We start from the raw sequence: 20,894 nt of genomic DNA, 5'->3' as shown, positions 1-20,894 counted from the left end.
TTTTAGAAAAATTTACGCACAAAAATTTCGACTTTAAGCTGAGATTGCTGTGAACCTTTGAAGGCTACACGCCCGAGTTATACATCAAAAAATGCGTAATCGCGAGTACTACAATCTCATAATCAGTTTTTAAACGAGTACAGTTGCGCGTCCCGATTAGAGCAAAAATTCAAAAAACCTAATTTTTCAGTCTTCAAAATGTCAGCATCCGTTTGAGATTGATGCATTGGTTATATTAAAAAATCATACATTAGAAACTTCATATCTGAAGTGTATTCTTTAACTTCTTCTTTGAACATTATACTCTACATTGTATTGTAAAGCCACTAATTGAAAATTGACTTAAAAAAACTCGTTTCCTTCAACGATTTTTTCCGATTTTTTTACATTAATATGACCACAGCTTCCGCTCAAATTATAATTTTAAGAAATCCATCGGTGAATCGTGCTAAAACAGTTTATTTTTCCTAAATGCGTTCAAAAGTTATGGTATATTACAACAATTCGCGAGTTACAATACCCCATACCTCAGTTTCAACATAAGTAAATTTTCACCAAAAAGGGCGATGTCTCAAAAATGGTACAACCTACGAAAAAAATTACGAGAACCAATCTTATAGAGAATTTACACAGCAATAAGATTTTCTCTAGTTCCATTTCGATAAAATTACCGTTTTCAAGCAAATCGTGAAAACCTAAAAAAAAATCTAAAAATGTGACCTGAACTTCTATATCTCATAAATGGTAAACCCTAGAAACAAATCATAACAGCCAATCCTCTGGAGAATTTTCATAGCTACAAAATTTTCTTTAGTCCCATTTCGATACGGCTTGCGGTTTCCAAACAAAATCGCGAAAACCTAAAATAAACCTAACAATGTGAAGTTTGACCGCGATTTATTTAAAAATCCCTCCAGCGATTTTTTCTTGTTTTTGGATTTTTCTCATCCATGGACATCGCTGTTTCAGAATCCGCGAAAACTTCCTAGGTGTAAGCGGTTTTCATTCAAAGTTAGTTAAGGTGCACCTTGAATGACATTGTTTTATAGGGGGCCATACACTCAGCACATTGTCCCAATATGAACTTCTATATCTGAAAAATGGTAAAACGTACGAAAATACCATTGAGGTCAATCTTGTAGAGAATTATCCCTGCTACAACATTTTCTTTAATCCCATTTCAATAGGTCTAGCGGTTTCCAAGCAAAACAAGTAAGCAAAGGCTATAGTCGGGACGGGGCCGACCATGTGATACCCTACACCACTACCCCAGTGCATAAGGTTTTCACTGGTAAACATTTCTTTTAGGGAATATAATCCGACTACCACCATAAATAATATGCCTCTTTCTCTCTGGGACCCCCATAAGCAATCGTGACCATCCGATCAACATTGCGACCTGTAGCTTGGTTGCAAAAAATGGAAGAATTGTGGTATCTCCCTTGTTTGACCACCTTCGCCAACCTGCTTTACGCCAATGTAATGGTAATATTTTCTTCTTCCATTGACAGGTTTTGCCGTTGGAATACCCCTACTAAAAGCCAATATATTCACAAAGAATAAAACTTTGAATTTGTCTCCAAATGAGTTTTTGCCCATTTCGACCCCTAAATATTATCCGACCATCATTAAAATCAGTAGGCTTCTTCCTCTGTTAGACCCCCATTAACCCCTAAAATTTCGTGACGATCCGATCAAAATTGCAACCTGTGGCGTGATTATAAAATAATCGGAAAATGGGATGCATTATCGACTATTGTCATATCTCTGCTATTTGACCACCTACGACAACCTAATTTACATCGCTGGAAAGGTGATATTTTCTACTTTCCTTGCCAGGTTTTGCTTTTTATATACCTCTTAAAGAAACAGATATATTGGCTTTGAAATAAAATGTTGACCTTTCTCTAAATAAGTGTTTGCCCATTCCGACCCCTGAATATTATCCGACCATCATCAAAATCAATAGGTTTCTTTCCCTTTGGGTCCCATTAACCCCCAAAATTTCGTGACGATCCGATCAAAATTGCGACCTGTAGCGTGATTACAAAAAAATCGGAAAATGGGATGCATTATCGACTATTGCCATATCTCTGCTATTTGACCACCTACGACAACCTACTTTACATCGTTGTAAAGGCAATTTTTTCTACTTTCCTGGCCAGGTTTTGCTTTTGATATACCTCTTAAAGAAACAGAGATATTGGCTTTGAAATAAAATGTTGACTTTTCTCCAAATAAGTGTTTGCCCATTCCGACCTCTAAATATTATCGGACCATCACCAAAATCAATAGGCTTCTTCATCTGTGAGATCCCCATTAACCCTCCAATTTTCGTGACGATCCGATCAAAATTGCGACCTGTAGCGTGATTTTCAAAAAAATAGAAAAATGGGATGTATTACCGACTATTGCGATATCTCCGTTATTTGGTTACCTACGCCGACCTAGTTTGCATCATTGTAAAGACGGGATCTTCTACTTTCATAGTCAGGCTTTGCTTTTGGAAAATTTGCAACCAAAGCTGTGATATTCGTCAATATAATTAAAATCGCAAAAATTAAAATTGGGGTTTTATTTGCTACTATTGTGATATCTTCGTTGTTTGATCATCTACGAGCACCAACTTTACATCATTAGAAAGGTGATATTTTCTACTTTCATTGTCAGGTTTTGCTTTTGGTATACCCCATATAGAAGGTGAGATATTCGCTTTGAAAAATTCTTGTCTTTTTATCCACCTAAGTTTTTTGCCCTTTCCGACCCCTAAATATTCCCCTCCGGGACCCCCATCAACATCCAAAATTTCGTGACGATCCGATCAAAATTGCGACCTGTAGCGTGATTACAAGGTTTAGATGGACAGACGGACGGACGGACGGACGGACACACATAGCCAGATCGACTCAGCTCGTCGAGACATTCATTTTGGTATATATAAGTATGGGTCTACGACCATTATTTCAATGCGTTACAAACTTTTTGGCCAAAACCAACTTATAATACCCTCCCCACATAGTGGTGTAGGGTATAAAACTCTCTAAAAATGTGATCTTTGACAGCGATTTATTTTAAAATCCCTCCAGAGATTTTTTTGTTTTTTTGATTTTTCTCATCTATGATTTTATTGATTTATTTGTTAATACCTGTACAACAAGATTAACTCTTATAATTAGAGTACAGGTTTAGTTGTGTTATGAAATATCCGATTAATGTTTAGCAATAGCACATGATTATAATTAGATGGTATTACAATTATAAAATAAAAAATATATATATTTAAATTTAAATTAAACAATTTGAATGATTACATTGAATACTTGAATGATAACATAGATTATTTAATTCAGTTATTGAAGAAGTTAAATAGCCTTTTCTTAAATATAAACGCGTTGCTAATGATTTGTATTGAGTGTGAAAGGGAGTTCCAAAGACGCGTAGAATTGATATAGAACTGCCATTCAGATACTACTATGAACAATATAGTTTCAGAAACCGCAAAAACTTCCCAGGTGTAGGTTAAATTTAGTTAAGTTAAGTTAAATTTAGTTAATGCGCACCGTGTATAGCGTTTAAAAGAAAGGCGTGGGGAAGGTACCCCACCTCTTCCGAAATTCATAAAATATACATAATAACGGCTAACATTGAGCTTTTGCTGCAAATTTGATGGAAATCTCTTCAGTAGTATTGGAGATATAACATTTAAAAACAGGCGTGGTCGGGTATATAGTTCCCAAAGAAGTTCTACATTGTAGATTAATCCGTAAATTTTTAAACCGAGGTACCCCGCCCCCTCTGGAATTCAAAATATGTAGCCTATTTTCGGGGGCCATCCCTGTACATTCCCTGACAATTTTGAGAAACTCGGTTCAATAGTTTTTGCAGAAAAATTTTAAATTGAAATGAACATTGAAAAAACCTAAACTGATCATTTTTATATCTGATCCAATGGACCATTGGTCCATAACTTCAGTCTGGAATTTGATTACAATTTTTAATGAACTGTGGGACGGACTACATTTTAGAATCCCTTTATCTCGTCTCTACGACGAATATTTCCACATTGTGGTGAATATAAGAACAAAGAAAAACTAAATTACTGAATGGGAAATGGAATTGAGATTACTGGTAGAGTGTAGGATTGACATAGTTTTGGAAATTCGTACTTATGGGTACGAAAAGTACTAAATGGTACAAAATTTAGTACGATGGGGATTTGAGTGAACTGATAGAACCGGGATCCTGAATTCGTTATTGAGATTACTGTTGAAGTGTAGTATTTATATAGTTTTGGAAATTCGTACTTATGTGTACGAACAGTACTAAATGGCACTAAATTTAGTACAATTTGGATTTGGGCTAACGTATGGAGTTGGAATCTTGAAATTTAGAATAAGGATCACGGTAGGAACGTAGGATTGCTATATATAGAGGTAGTACTTATGTGTACGAAAAGTACTAAATTTAGTACAACTTATATTTGGGTGAACGGATAGAGCTTCATTCCTCAAATTTGGAATGAAGGTCACTGATGATAGTTTTTTGGAAACTATGAGTGTGTGAAAAGTACTATGTAAGTGATACCAGATTTAGTACAATTTGGATTTGGGCTAACGGATAGAGTAGGATTCCTGAAATTTGGAATTAGGATCACTGTAGGAACGTAGAATTGAGATAAGTAGGTAGTTTTAAAATTCGTCCTTATGTGTACGAAAATACCAAATGGTACTAAATTTAGTACAATTTGGATTTGGGTGAACGGAAAAAGATGGAATCCTGAAATTTGGAATTGCTATTACCGTTGGAGTGTAGGACTACGGTAGTTTTGGAAATTCGTACTTACAGTACAAAAAGTACTAAATGGTACTAAATTTGGTGCAATTGGGATTTGGGTGAACAGATAGAACTGGAAACCTGAAATGTGGAAGTGTAGGAGTGAGGTAGTTTTGGAAATTCGTACTTATGTGAACGGAAAGTTCTAAATGGTACTAAGTTTGGTACAATATGGATTTGGTTTAAAGGATAGAGCTGGAATCCCTTAATTTGGAATTGAGATTGCTGTTGGAGTGCAGGATTGAGATAGTTTAGGAAATTCGTACTTATAGCTTTGTTCCTTTACTTTTTTAATGGTAAGGGTGGTAAAAGAGAAAAGTGTCAAAATTGCTCTCTCATGAACATTTTTACCAGAAAAGTAAAGGAACGGAAAAATGGTAGATCTGGCAGCAATGTCAAAAAGAAACATAAAAAAATCAATTTTCGTTTTTTATTTCACAGTTTTTAATTTAGTTTTGTCAGCGTTCGACTTTTTCTTCTGTTTTTCGTCCATTTTCTTTTTCATTGTGAAATAATCGTCAAACAAAAGTCGAAAAATCAGTTCTGCCATTTTTTACCTGCAGAAATTTTGCTGGTCGCCTGTGGTAGAAGAGAAAGCCATTTTCGCTCTCTCCACTCTCACTCTCTTAAAAGTTGCTCCCAGTTTTGCCACTTTTCGGGGTTAAGGAACGCTTTGCAGGTTAAAAATGGTAACAAATGGTAAAAATGGTAACCTCAGGTAAGTAAAGGAACACATCTTATGTGTATGAAAAGTACTAAATTTGGTACAATGGGGATTTGGAATCTGGAACCCTGAAATTTGGAATTGAGATTATTGTTGAAGTGTAGGATTGAGGTAGTTTTGTAAATTCGTACTTATGGATACTTAATGGTACTAAATTTGGTACAATTTGGATTTGGGTGAACGGATAGCGCTTGAGTCCTGAAATTTGAAATTATGATTATTGTTGGAGTGTAGGACTGAGGTAGTTTTGGAAATTCATAGCTATGGGTACGAAAAGTACTAAGTGGTACTACATTTTGTAAAATTTGGATTGGGGGGGACGGATAGAGCTGTAATCCTGGAATTTGGTAAGACTGCTGTTGGAGTGTAGGATTGAGACACGGAGGTAGTTTTTGAAATTCGTACTTAAGAGAACGAAATGTACTAAATTGTACAATTTGGATTTGAGTGCACAAATAGCGCTGGAATCCTGTTATTTTGAATTAAGGATTGAGGTAGTTTTGAAAAATCGTCCTTCTGGATACGAAGAGTACTTAATGGTACTAAGTTTGGTAAAAGTTTTTATTGGACGAACGAAATCCTAAAATTTGGAATTAATATTACCGTTATTATTTGGTATTAATGTCAGTCTAGGATTGATCGAAATACGTACCATATTTATACGAAAATTACGAACTGACACTCAATTTGTTATTGTAGTCAGGGTGGGTGTTGGTGTGTAGCATTGGTATATGGAGGTGGTTTAAGAAATACGTGCATACCATAAATATACGAAAAGTTCTAAATCGTTCTAAATTTGGTATCGGGTGTAGGAACAGAGCTGGAATTCAAAAATTTGTTCTTAGAGCAGCATTATGCAGCCCTTTAACCGCGAGCAAGCAAAGAGAGCTTCTCTCTCCACTCACTAATTGAAAAACCATGCACTGACAACAGTGTTTGCTCAAATTGTTGTTGTTGTGTGCCGATTGCTGTCTTGGAGTCACTGTTTGTCTGTGGGGTTAAGATATGCAGATAGATGACTTTGGAAATATATACTATGAAAAGTACTAAATGGTACAGAATTTGGTACAATTTGTTTTTGTGTAAAGGGGTTTTTGGAAAGGTACGAAAAATACTAAAGGGTACTAAATATGGTAGAATTCTGAAACAAAGGGTTTTTGGAAATTCGACCTATAAGTGTACGAAAAGTACTACATTTTGAACTAATTGTAATTTTGAACGGATTTACCTACAATTTTCAAATTTGGTATGGGAATCACGGTTGGGTAGCGGCGTTGATATACAGAAATGGTACTAAACTTGGTACAATTTGGATTTGAGTGAATGGATAGAGCTGGAAACTTGAAATTTGTCATTAAGATTATTTTTGAAGTGTAGGATTGAGGTAGTGTTGGAAATTCAAACATATAGGTACGAAAAGACTAAATGGTATTAAATTTTGTTACACTTGGATTTGGATGTAGGATTGATATATTTATGGAAATTCGTACTTATGGTTACGAAAACTACTAAATAGTATTAAATTTGTTACAATTTGGATTTGGACGAACGAATAGAGCTGGAATCCTGAAATTTGGGATTAAGATTACTGTTGAAATGCAGTATTGAGGAAAGTTTAGAAATTCGTACTAATGGGTACGAAAAGAACTAAATGGTACCAAATTTGGTACAATTTCGATTTGGGTGAACGGATAGATCTGGAATCCTGAAATTTGGAATTAAGATTACTTTTGAAGTGTAGATTAAGTTAGTGTTGGAAATCACTAAATAGTGCTAAATTTGGTACAATTTGGATTTAGGTGAACGGATAGCGGTGGAATCCTGAAATTTGAAATTATGATTATTGTAGGCCTGTTGGATTGAGGAAGGTACGAAGAGTGCGAAATGGTACTAAGTTTGGTACAATTTGGAATTGGACAAACGGATACCGCTGGAACTTTGATATTTGGAATTACGATTACTGTTATTATTTTGTATTAATGTCAGTGTACGTTTGAGATATGTCGTCGAAATACGTGGTGTCGTCGAAATTTGTTGTTCGGTTTAAGGGACAGTGCTGTAATCAGTATTTTTTGGATTTAGGGCGAGTATTTGGTGTACATCGTTGGTCTCGCTGTTAATGTGTAAGGGTGGGATACGGCTGATCTTTTTGAAAACCGAACTAAAGGGGTACGGACAGTACTAAAATAAAAATAAATATTGATTAAAATTGGAATTAGTGTAACCAAATTTTCAGTGTTCGCCATTTCCATATTATACTTTGTTCATTTATTAGTATATGCATATTTCGATGTTTCACTCAGCGGCCATTGTGTGCCGTCAATTGCATCTCACAATGCCAAAAACCTTAAAGTGGGTCAAAGTCGCGCAATGTGCATACGATTTTGATGCGCATCCGGTTTCATTAGCGCCCATCAAAAATACATCAATACATCAATACATTTTTGGTTTTTACCATATACCCTTTCTAGCCTAAAGACTAAGGGGATAAAATACCAAACACCGTTTGAACTGCACGTTAAATGTTATCTTTGGGACCTTTCCCTGTGTCCCTGCAAAATTCTTTTCAACTTGAAAGACAAATATATTTTTACACCCTCCAAAATTCTTCTGAAATAAGAGGTTCCCTTTGGGTCCCACATTAAGAGCTCTGTACTTTTGTTAATTGGTTGACGGCGAGCGTTGATCTTACAACTCTCGGTTTAGCAGTCGGACAAACACGCTCTGTGTCACAGTACTCATTACTTAGTAATGCTTATTATAAGTAGTTTTTCCTTTGAAAATTTTTATTTTTTTTTTGGTCATCTCGTAATGTATGTTTACATTATTTTGTAATGGATTATTCGGGTCATATGTCTGCCAAATGAACCGCCCAGTGCACACATCGATTAACTCCATAAAACGAAAAGAAATGCGATGATTAAATGTATGCTTACCATTGTATATCTGCATATTTGCTATTGTTTACTTGTAATTTAAAGGTGCTAACCTTTATTATTCAGGAAAGGTATTATAAATATAAAAAATATGATAATATTAACGGGTTTGGCACTTAAATTTAAGATTTTTCAAAAAGTGGAGTTAATCGATGTGTGCACTGAACGGCTCAAATATTAGGCAAATATGCTACCATGTAAGTTTGAGAGATCGAATACAGGCTATAATTGGTTTGTAGTTTTGTATGAGGGATGAGAAATTGGGAGAAAGTATCTAATTTCATATCCATATGGTGGGTGTGGTATATTTACTGCTTTCGTTACTAATTTTTCATTGAACATTTTCAATTCTTTTATAAAAAAATATATCAATAATTTTTTTATTATTATTGAAATTTTTAAACACTGAATGGAAATTTGTGGTACAAAGAAAGAACAAATTTCACCTCCAAATTGCAGAAGACGAATTTAAAATTCTTTTTTGCTGAGAAAATTTAAATCTCTTATTTACCAGTTTACGGCGGATTATGACAATTTGACGTTTTTCCAACCAGAGGCGTAATTTTCGTGAGACCTTCAAACGGGGTTTTGCGGGCAAGCGTAGGCATTGGCCACCTTTGAAACGTTTCTTGGCGGCAATTCGTGCTTGAGAATTATCACCCTTAAGAGTATTCAACGAGGAGGAGGAACTACCGGAATCGGAAATTTGCCTTACACATTGTAGTGTAACACTTGATTGCGTTGCACTTTGTTCTGCTTGCGAATGAAATGATTCGGAAATTGTTACTTCTTTTCTATTAATTTGGTGCTGCGATTGTTTTTTCTTAATGCTTAACTTTGATTTCAATGGATCTTTGAGGTTATGTTTGATTTTGGGTCGGCGTATACGCAATGGTGGTGGTCTTTTTGATTTCAAAAGAAATTGGCATTTCTTGTGGAATAATGGTTGAAAATAAATACGATCTAATTCTTGCATCACCTTACGCATGCGACAAAATCTGAACTGAAGTTGAGAACGTTATTTATAAATTAGGAGTGGAATATTTTTTAAAGGTGATATCATTTCCACACTTACCTTCCTTGTCTCAATATCCAATTCCGGTGAACATGGTGGAGCCTTCAATGGATGACAACATGGTCCCTCCAGGTCGGAAAAATCCTTTGACGATGATGGTCCTTTACCTTCATTATCGGAACTTGAACTGCTGCCTTCATCGCTGAAAATATTAATGCAAGTTAAATAGGATAGTAGGTTCCGAATCAAAAATAAAATCGAGCGAGTTACAGTACAAAATTTTGGTTGGGATTTATGTATTAGTCTAAAATTAGATCGAGAGAACTGATGTACAAATAAATGTATACATATTTTTTTGTTGATACTTAAGTGCTGGGAATAATTATGTAAATAAGAAAGTAGGCTGAAAATTGGTTATTTCTTTAAAAACATACAATACAAAACCACTTATTTCACTCATTACAAATTACCGAGTAAAGCGACTAAAAAACCGATGTTTTTCAACTTAAAAGTACCACAGAATAACTACTCATTTCGGGTGGTATGCCCTTGTAAAAATAATGGGTTAGTCGGTAGATCTGGAAGTTGTTACGGATATCAAAAAGTGATATATAAATACTGTTACGAATTTAACTGATATGTTTAAGTAATTTAGTTGAATTTCCATTAATTTAAACATTTGAATTCGAATTTGAAATGTTTAGTAAGAAGTTACTTTATCATGTTACAAAAACAACTAATTTATAGAAGTTTTTCAACCCTTCAGGTTCTTCCCACGTTGTTGATGTGTTCTTGTATTGGTTTTTTGTACCCTTTCATGTTTGTTTTGATAATGACGTCATTGCTGTTTTTCGATTCTCTTGTGTTTGTCGTATATGTCTGTGTGCGTCTGTGTGTTTGTTGCACAGGTTGTTTTTGGAGGTTGCCAGATTTTCTAGAAGAATCGACAACGAGAAGCTATTGGGCATAAATACGGGGTGATTCGGAGACAGTGAGTCAGATGTGATTGAGACGGAAACTCAACAAACGGTCCAAGAAGAAGTAAAGGAACAGCTGTGTGCTTAATAATTAGAGTTAAGCTGTGTGCTTAGTAATTAACGCCAGTTATGAATTGTATGGCGACTTGTAATCATCCATTAGTAAAGAAGTAAAGGAAAGCTGTGTGCTACCAGAATTAAGCTGTGTGCTTAGTAAATAAAGTCTCACAATGGACTTTAATAAGATTAATAAAGTAAATAAAACATTGTAGAATCGTCAGTTAAAACGAAGCCTGTTTTATTTGGCACAAGTCGTATCGTTATTTGGTATTGACAGTTTGTGTGGACGAAACTCACTCCATTTTTTTCGATTCGAATCTTAAGTTAGTATAAATTTCCTTTTTCTTACCTTGAATAATCCGATAGTGGAATATTTATTGGCTCCTCAGCACTGGAACCCTCCTTCAGTAAACGTTCTATAATTTTCAGTCTCAAACTTTCCTGTTGACGTAAGAAAATCAGAATCTGATAATACTATTATGGGGTTAGTAGGGGTGACAATATGACTGAAGCAGGTGATAAAAATAAATTAAAAATAACAATACAGAGAAAAGAATGAAAGCAACTACACAAAATTACAAAGTACATATGTTTTGGTGTATAGTGATAGAAACTATGGAATTGGCTGAATTTCAAAAGCATAAAATACGTACTAAGAATCCTTCAAAGATTTCCCCCATAAAATTTTTAAAACGACATGCTACAAGTTACCTCGGACACACTCTAAAATCTTCGAAATGTGAAAGGTGAATCGTTCAGATCGATTTCGCCTTTGTCGTCCGTAAACGCAAAGAAAAAAATCACAACAATGGTGTTGCAAATGTCAATAGGTAGGCTATGTCATAAAACAGCCGAATGAACCGGCTGTCCCTAGCCACCCACATCGCACTATGTCGCGAGTTCATATTAACTGTGGCCAAAAATAGAAGGAGTTGTCGTAGGTGCATCAATTTTGGTACACGTACATATTATTGACTTACAATCTTCAGGACAAAAATTTGGGTTGGTCGGTCCACGTTTTGATATAGCCCCCATAGAACCGTACCTCCCGATTTTCGGTATTTTGAATGTTTAAGACACAATGACCAACCGAAAGTATTCAAATTTTGTGGTTAGTCTTCGGCAGAGGTATCAAACATTCCAACAGAGAATTGTGGGCTTAGGTCCACGTTTTGATATAGCTCCCATATAACGGTACCTCCCGATTATCGGTATTTTGAAGATTTTAGCCTCATTACTACACCGAAGTTGCTGAAATTTGGTATTTAGTCTTCGCAGGGGGCATTATACCTTCACCATGAAATTTGTCTGCATAGGTGGTCCACGCCTTCATATAGCCCCCATAGGACGGTACCTCCCGATTTTCGGTATTTTGGGGGTTTTAGCCTGATTATCACACCGAAATGGCTGAAAATTGGTATTAAGTCTCCGTTGGGGGACTTATAACCTTCCATCAGAAATATGTCGGTATAGGTCCTCGTCTTCCTATAGCCCCCATAGAACCGTGCCTCCTCATTTTCGGTGTTTTGAGTGTTGTGGCCTCAATATCCACCCGATATGACTGAAATTTGGTGTTTAGTCTTCATATTGTTTGTGAGCATATTGAATATATCAAACTCTTGTCTTTATATATGAGAAATTTCCTTTAAAAAAATTTTTGACCGATTAGTGGTCAAAAAACGGTCAATTTTTTGTAAAAAAATCGAATTTTGATTTTCGCTGTTCACAATTTTTTTAAAAATTTATATTTTTAAAAATTCTCTCGTTTTAAAGCAAGACTATTAGGTACTTAATAAGCCCACAAAAATATATGATGATCGGTTCATTCGTTTTCGGGCTATAGGCAACACCGCAAAACGATTTGTTAAAAAAGGGGGTATCCTCTCAGTGAGGTGGTCGCTGAAAAAGAGAAGTGACACATTCGTCTGCAAACCTCTGCAGCTGGGACCTTTATATATTTGAAGTACTCACTTTTTACTACTCATACAGCAAAAAATATCGATATACACTTTTATACAATTTTTTCCCCACTCCACTCAATTTAAAATTTGCTTCAGAAAATTAATAAACTTAGTAATACATGTTTGGGTAAATGTAAACACCATATGATTAATATTTACATGCAAACAAAGGTATAGCCAAGTTTATTACATCCCAAGAGAACTTAGGAACCATTTTTGCAGCGACCGTTACTTTTAAATTTTAAATATTAACGCATAATATAATTTATTAATTTTAGAAAAAAAACACACAAAAATACGTATTAACTAAAATTGTCGGATTTAAATCCTCATATAGCAAAAACTACTTCAAGTATCAGTACCAAAATTCAGATTCTTCTTAAATAATATGTTTTCTATCACTCCCCATCAATAAATTTGTTCAACGAAGTATTTAGTTTTTACCATTTTTGGCCACGGTAGTGACACTGTGCATCGTTTCCGCAGTTTGGGCAAGGCAAGGATACCAGCAAAGGTGAATCGTTCAGATCGATTTCGCCTTTGTCGTCCGTAAACGCAAAGAAAAAATATTTGTCGCTTTTGTTGGAACAAAAATATCTATTTTTGTTCTAATAATTCAAAAATACCATATTTTGCTTCAAACATACAAAACAAAAACAACTTGTGAAACTCGTCAATATTGAAAAAAATCATTAACAATACCAATGGTAGGAAATATCGTAATCTAAAAACTATTGTCAGCCCAGAAAACCTCTTAGATAATTCTCATAAACACTTTCACACACATAACATCACATAACATAACTTTGGTAAAAATGTCACGTATAATATTATGAGTATTGACAAACACAACACAGCACATGGTCATATTTTACCAGGTTTAACTAAAAAGACAACAAATTGAATGAAGAAACTTTAACTACTTCATTGTGAAGTAGTAATGTTTCTTCATTCAATTTGTTGTATTTTTAGTTAGACCTGGCAAAACCTGGCCATGTGTTGTGTTTGTCAATGCTCATAATATTATAAGTGACATTTATACCAAAGTTATGTGGAAAGTGTATATGAGAATTATATACGATCATATCACAATTTTCAGTAAGAGGTTTTTAGGGCTGACAATAGTTTTTGTACAAATTCTAGATTATGATGGTTCCTACCATAGGTATTGTCAATGATTTTTACAATATAATTGAATTTCGCAAGTTGTTTTTGTTTTGTATGTGTGGAGCAAACGATGGTATTTTTAGATTTACAATTGCAATGCTTGAACAAACCAAATTAATTGTTGGAACAAAAATAGATATTGTTGTTTCAACAAAAGCGGAAAATATTTTTTCTTTGCGTGTATATTCATTTGGAAATCCATCTAAAATCACTATGGGTTCTCCTATGACTACTAAAAAAATTATATTATTGCCTCAGCAAAACTCTCTCCATCTCTTTGGAAAATATACAAATCATTCCCCGGAACCCCTAATCGTTCTCCTAGAATCTTTTGAACTTTCACGTTTATTGTCAAAAACTTTCCAGGTGGAAGCACCTTTCATTTAAATTTAGTTCAGGCGCACCATGTGCTCAGAAGATACTAAACAACGTATTTATTTTGTATAAAACAAAAAGAAATTTTAAGCAAGCTTTGGAAAAACCAATGGGAAATAGATGAGTTATATAATTTTTTGTCTTTTAGCTTTTTGTTTTTCGGCGTAACTTGGCGTTGGTACAGAAATTTCCTCACCAAAAATTGTTTACATGGGTCCAGGTTTTGGTATATAAACGATACCACCCAATTTCAGGCAATTAAAAATGTGTATCTACATTTTCGGTCCAAATTGGCTGTAATGTGGCTATGGGATTCCAGTGGTCAAAAAATGTATTTACTGAACAGTTAAAAATAAAAAATAATTAAAATAAGTAAGAACGGTGTTAAGTTCGTCCAGACCGAACTAGTTATACCCTCCACCATTTGTTTTATTGAAGTAAAATGGAACAATTAATTTCCTTTGGTTTGTGAAGAAGACTAAATACCAAATTTCAGCACGTTCGGTAAAACAATGTGGCTAACCTTCAAAATACCGAAACTCGGGAGATACCGTTCCATGGGGGCTATATCAAAACGTCGATCAAAACCTACAAATTTCTGGCGGAAAGTTTTTAGAATCAAAGAAGACTATATACCAAATACACTATGCAACACTGAAAATGCAAACAACTTCTAGTATGGATTTTTTGAAAGTACATATTTAGACTACAGAAACCCTAGTTGGGTTTTGTCCTGTCAGATCCAGTTCGGATTTTATGGCCTCATCTTTACCGGGCTAAAACTACACTTTTTATGATTTATCAGGCCTTTATCTCAGAAACGAATAGGAATTTGGCCTTGCTGGCTTTAGCAATATTGTAGGCCTAAACTAGTAGAACTTATCTGTTGAACACACTACACTAGAAAAACTTCATCTAGGGCATCAAAATCGATAAAATATGGAAAATTTTACATAATTTCTGGAATTCTGGTTGGTATCAGCTAAACTATTGGGAGTTGAACCAAGTAACCATTTGAAAAAATCATCCAAATAATGTTCTCAGCAATTCTTCAGAACATTCTGAAACTCTAAAACGCTTACTTCATGTTGTTTCAGCGGTATTTTCCATCATATATTTTACAACACGTATTTCAAACACAGTTCACACCAACAGTTTATTCTCGCATTTCGGATTTCACTACATTATTGACATTTTTATTAAATCGTCGTTGAAAAATGTACTGAAAACAACGGGATAGAGGCATTTTACAACAATGACTTACAACAATGTATTACATTCCAGGGAATATTTTTCCAAAAGAAAATATTCAGAAAAAATTAACGGTTTTGGAGATACGGTGCGAAATGCATAAAAATTGTTGAATTTTTGCATATATTTTGAAATTTGAGGCAATAAATGTAGTTATTCAAATTTATTATTTCTCCAAATATTTTATTCTTGTCCTTATCTACAAATTTGCTTCGGAGGCCAGAAGAAGATTCGCATTGGTTTCAGAGATATAGCCCCGAAGTTCTTTAAAAACGCAATATTTAACCATATTTAGATGGGGCCATAAAATCCGAGCTGGATCTGACACAACAAAACCCAACAAGGGGTTTTTTCGTTTGGGTCTGTACTTTCAAAAAATCCACAGTTCGAATTGTTTGCACAAGATCGCCTTAAAAATGTTGCACAGTGATATTTTATAACCCCATGGAAGACTAAATAACAAATTTCAGTCTTTCGGTTGGATATTGACGTCGCAACCTACAGAATTATCAAAATCGCGAGGGCTATATCTATGGGGGCTATATGGAAACGTGGATCTATACCAACGAATTTCAGTCATAAAGGCTTTTACCTCCAACAAAGACTAAATACAAAATTTCAGCCATTTCGGTGTGTTGTTGTGGGCCACAACCTTCAAAATACCGAATATCGAGAGATACCATTCTATGGGGGCTATATGAGGGCGTCGATCTACACCGAAAAATTTTTGGGAGAGCGTTTTATACCCCCAACGAATATAAGTACGAAACTTCAGCCATTTCGGTGTGATAATGAGGCTAAAACCTTCAAAATACCGAAAATCGTGAGGTACCGTTCTATGGGAGCTATATGACGGCGTGGACCTATAACGAAAAATTTCATACGAAACGTTTAATACCCCAAATGAAGACCAAGTACCAAATTTCAACTATTTTGGTGGAATATGGAGGCCTTCAAAATTCCGAAAATAGGGTGGTACAGTTATATGGTGGCTATACTAAAGCGTGGACCTCTACCGACAATTTCCTGCCCCCACCGAAGACTAAATACCAAATTTCAGCCATTATTCAGGCCACAACCTTCAAAACACCGAAAAGCGGGAGGTACCGTTCTATGGGGCTATATGAAGGCGTTTCATACGGAATGTTTAATACTCCAAATGAAGACCAAGCCACAAATTTGAGCCATTTCGATGGATTATTGTGGCCACAATCTTCAAAATACCGAAAATCGGCAGTTACCGTTCTATGGGGGCTATATGAAGGCGTGGACCTATACAGACAAATTTCTGGGACCTCTACCGACAAGTTTCTGGGGGAAAGATTTATACCCCCAACGAAGACTAAATACCAATTTACCATTTCTGAGGAATACTGAGGCCACAACCTTCAAAATACAGAAAATCGGGTGGTACCGTTCTATGGGGGCTATATGAAGTCGTGGACCTATACCGGCAAATTTCATATGGAACTTTTAATACCCCAAATGAAGACCAAGTACGAAATTTCAACCATTTTTGGTGGAATATGGAGGCCACAACCTTCAAAATTCCGGAAATAGGGAGGTACAATTCTATGGGGGCTATACTAAGGCGTGGACCTCTACCGACAAGTTTCTGGGGGAAAGATTTATACCCTCAACGAAGACTAAATACCAAATTTCTGCTATTTCGGTGTGATAATGAGGCTAAAACCTTCAAAATACCGAAAATCGGGTGGTAAATACCAAATTTCAGCCATTATTCAGGCCACAACCTTCAAAACACCGAAAAGCGGGAGGTACCGTTCTATGGGGCTATATGAAAGCGTTGACCTATACCGGCAAATTTCACACGGAATGTTTAATACCCCAAATGAAGACCAAGCCCCAAATTTGAGCCATTTCGATGGATTATTGTGGCCACAATCTTCAAAATACCGTAAATCGGCAGATACCGTTCTATGGGGGCTATATGAAGGCGTGGACCTATACAGACAAATTTCTGGGGGAAGCCCCAACGAACCCCAACGAAGACTAAGTACCAAATTTCAGCCATTTCTGAGGAATATTGAGGTCACAACCTTCAAAATACCGAAAATCGGGATATACCGTTCTATGGGGGCTATATTAAGGCGTGGACCTATTTCGACAAATTTCTGGGACCTCTACCGACAAGTTTCTGGGGGAAAGATTTATACCCTTAACGAAGACTAAATACCAATTTACCATTTCTGAGGAATACTGAGGCCACAACCTTCAAAACACAGAAAATCGGGTGGTACCGTTCTATGGGGGCTATATGAAGTCGTGGACCTATACCGGCAAATTTCATATGGAACTTTTAATACACCAAATGAAGACCAAGTACGAAATTTCAACCATTTTTGGTGGAATATGGAGGCCACAACCTTCAAAATTCCGGAAATAGGGAGGTACAATTCTATGGGGGCTATACTAAGGCGTGGACCTCTACCGACAAGTTTCAGGGGGAAAGATTTATACCCTCAACGAAGACTAAATACCAAATTTCTGCTATTTCGGTGTGATAATGAGGCTAAAACCTTCAAAATACCGAAAATCGGGTGGTGCCGTTCTATGGGGGCTATATAAAGGCGTAGACCTATACCGAAACATTTCTGGGAGAAAGTTTTATACCCCCACCGAAGACTAAATACCAAATTTCAGCCATTATTGAAGCCACAACCTTCAATACACCGAAAATCGGGAGGTACCGTTCTATGGGAGCTATATGAAAACGTGGACCTATACCGGAAAATTTCATATGGAACCTTTAAAATCCAAATGAAGATAATGAGGCTAAAACCTTCAAAATACCGAAAATCGGGTGGTATCGGGGCTATATCAAAACGTGGGCCGATATAGCCCATTTGCAATACCAAACATCCTAGGAATAATAGAAACTTCTGTACCAAATTACAAAGCTCTCTCTTAAAAATTCCGAGATGTATCTTGATTTCAACAGACGGACGGACAGACGGACATGATTTTATCGAATTTTACCCTGATCAAGAATACCGACAAGTTCCTGGGGGAAAGATTAAAACGAAGACTAAATACCAAACTTCAGTCATTTCTGAGTAATATTGAGGCCAAAACCTTCAAAACACCGAAAATCGGGAGGTGCCGATCTATGGGGGCTATATGAAGGCGTGGACCTATACCGAAAAATTTCTGGGAGAAAGTCTTATACCCTCAACGAAGACTATGTACCAAATTTCTGCAAATTCGGTCTAATAATGAGGATAAAACCTTCAAAATACCGAAAATCGGGTGGTACCGTTCTATAGGGGCTATATGAAGGCGTGGATCTATACCGGCAAATTTCATATGGTACTTTTAATACCCCAAATGAAGACCAAGTACCAAATCGTTCTATGGGGGCTATATCAAAACGTGGGCTGATATAGCCCATTTGCAATACCAAACATTCTAGGAATAATAGAAACCTCTGTACCTAATTATAAAGCTCTCTCTTTAAAATTTCGAGCTGTATCTTGATTTCAACAGACGGACGGTCGGACGGACGAACAGACGGACATTATTATATAGACTTAGAATTTTACCCTAATCAAGAATACCGACAAGGGGCTATATGAAGGCGTGGACCTATACCGGCAAATTTCATATGGAACTTTTAATAAACCAAATGAAGACCAAGTACCAAAATACCGAAAATCGGGTGGTATAATCCTATGAGGGCTATATCAAAACGTGGACCGATATAGCCCATTTGCAATACCAAACATCCTAGAATTAATAGAAACTACTGTACCAAATTACAAAGCTCTCTCTTAAAAATTGCTGATCAAGAATATATACGGTCTCCGATGAATATTTCAATGTGTTACAAACGGAATGACAAATTTAATCATTATACCTTAGTGCGAAACATTCAGTGTTGTGGTTCGTGATGACAATTTCTCTGACATTCTTTTTCATTTACAAAAACTTATTTTTTAATTATGTAACTTATTTTTTAATTATTATTTTTTTTTTGTAATATTTTGTATCTTTTTGAGTTCGAATAGGGGTGCGTATGATAATTATTACCTAGAAAAACCATAACATATCATACGCTCCACTATTCAAACGTTAAAAATACAAAATATTACAAAACTCATTAATTTTTAAAGGATTTACATTCTTTATTTTTAATGTGTGTTTTTTTTCACACTTAAATTTAAAAATATATTGTCTCTTTGAAAGTAAATATTCAACTATTGTAATGAAAAGAAATGAAGGAAATTCTTTGTAAAAGCAAGTTATATCAGTCCAATTTTAAAATCTATGAAACATTCACCGTTATAAATTAAAAAAAATTAAATGACCTAAAAGCCAAAGGTATTTTCGTCGTCTATGGACTCCAACAAGACCGAATTGGTATACCAGACCCCCTGAATAATATTTCTGTATCACACTGGAGTTTATCCACGTTATCTAAGTATCTGAGTAGTGCCAATATTCTAATTTTATCTAAATATCGAAAATATTTTTTAACATTATTAAAAGTTGGTGTACATATTTTACCCAAAAATATATCGTGAATATTTAATGTGGATTTGTATATACATAGTGCAAAAAGTGATTGTTGCAAAAAACTACCTTTTTGGTGTTGTTGTAAATAATAAAACTACAGTTGTTGTTTTTTTGTGTAAAATACCATTTAGATTTTAGGGTATTGTGTAAAAGCTTTATTGTATTTTTTTCTCAATAAAATTTAAAAGTTATAAAATAATAATATATAAGGACAGAGAGAGGTAGTAAATAAAAAATACTTAAAAATAATACATAGAAAAAATAATATTTGAGTAGCGTAAAATCTACACCAACTGAAGCACAAAAACTACTAAATATTAAGCGGTGTCTCGGTATTGGTTGGTATGGGTGGTTGGTGACGATGGATGGTTAAAACTCTCAAACAGAGATTGAATTGTAAAACTTAAGATAAAAGCGTAAGCATAGAGATTAAACAAAGAGATGGCATTAAAATTAATAACTAATTGATTCAATTGCATTTTGAATCTTAACACGCAAAAGGGTAATGAGAGCCCCAAAAAAAAGCACAGGCGCTTATCTATTTTAAATAAATTGGCACGAAACGGGGTAGACTTAAAGTATTCATTCCGCTAAGGTCCTTATTTCAAAGGGATAATGAATGACATTTCCAATGCATAAACAAGAGAAAATAACAAAGTTAAGAGTTTTAGTATTACCAATAATAACAGCATATGTTGCAGTTTTTGTTGTTGTTATTATTATAATAATAAAATATTGTTATGTTTAGTTAGTTGCGGGATATTTAAAAAATCCTTTACAAGCTTAATGTTAGTTTCCTTATTAGCAAAACTGTTTCGCTTTGAAACTTATATAACTACATAATTATGTATTTTGTATATACTGTAATTTTAAAGAGTGTTTGTATTTATGTATGTAATTGTTTTTATATTTCTGTATGTTTACAAAACATTTACGGAACATTTATTCATGTGAGCAAGATATTGTATTTGTCTTTGCATGTGAAACGAAATGATTCTTTAAAAATGCAATTTAATATAAGAAATTAATATTTGAATAATAAAATAATGTGAAAATATA

The 20,894-nt window shown here is 35.0% G+C and overlaps 2 protein-coding genes across 19 annotated transcripts in view; one reads left to right on the top strand and one right to left on the bottom strand.

Moving 5' to 3' along the window:
* Nadsyn (NAD synthetase) overlaps window positions 1–20,894 on the top strand; it is a 443,475-nt gene that overhangs the window by 54,023 nt on the left and 368,558 nt on the right. The window lies entirely within an intron of this gene.
* Window positions 1–20,894, bottom strand: part of Nna1 (Nna1 carboxypeptidase) — a 411,438-nt gene that overhangs the window by 46,983 nt on the left and 343,561 nt on the right. For 5 of the 16 annotated variants that reach the window (XM_073976458.1, XM_073976461.1, XM_073976454.1 and 2 more), the window contains 3 exons: window positions 10,895–10,991; window positions 9,569–9,710; window positions 9,005–9,496 (listed from right to left, as the gene is read on the bottom strand). In XM_073976458.1, coding sequence (XP_073832559.1) covers window positions 9,005–9,496; window positions 9,569–9,710; window positions 10,895–10,991 — 731 coding nt within the window. Of the gene's footprint in view, window positions 1–9,004; window positions 9,497–9,568; window positions 9,711–10,894; window positions 11,020–20,894 lie in introns of all 16 variants that reach the window. The other 11 variants (XM_073976468.1, XM_073976469.1, XM_073976465.1 and 8 more) reach the window with 5 other exon arrangements.

Source organism: Musca autumnalis, unplaced genomic scaffold, assembly GCF_047663935.1.
Source record: "Musca autumnalis isolate F117 unplaced genomic scaffold, ASM4766393v1 scaffold_3, whole genome shotgun sequence".
Taxonomy (NCBI): domain Eukaryota; kingdom Metazoa; phylum Arthropoda; class Insecta; order Diptera; family Muscidae; genus Musca; species Musca autumnalis.
The sequence above is the reverse complement of the archived record's forward strand: the minus strand, read 5'-3'. Positions and strand labels throughout refer to the sequence as shown.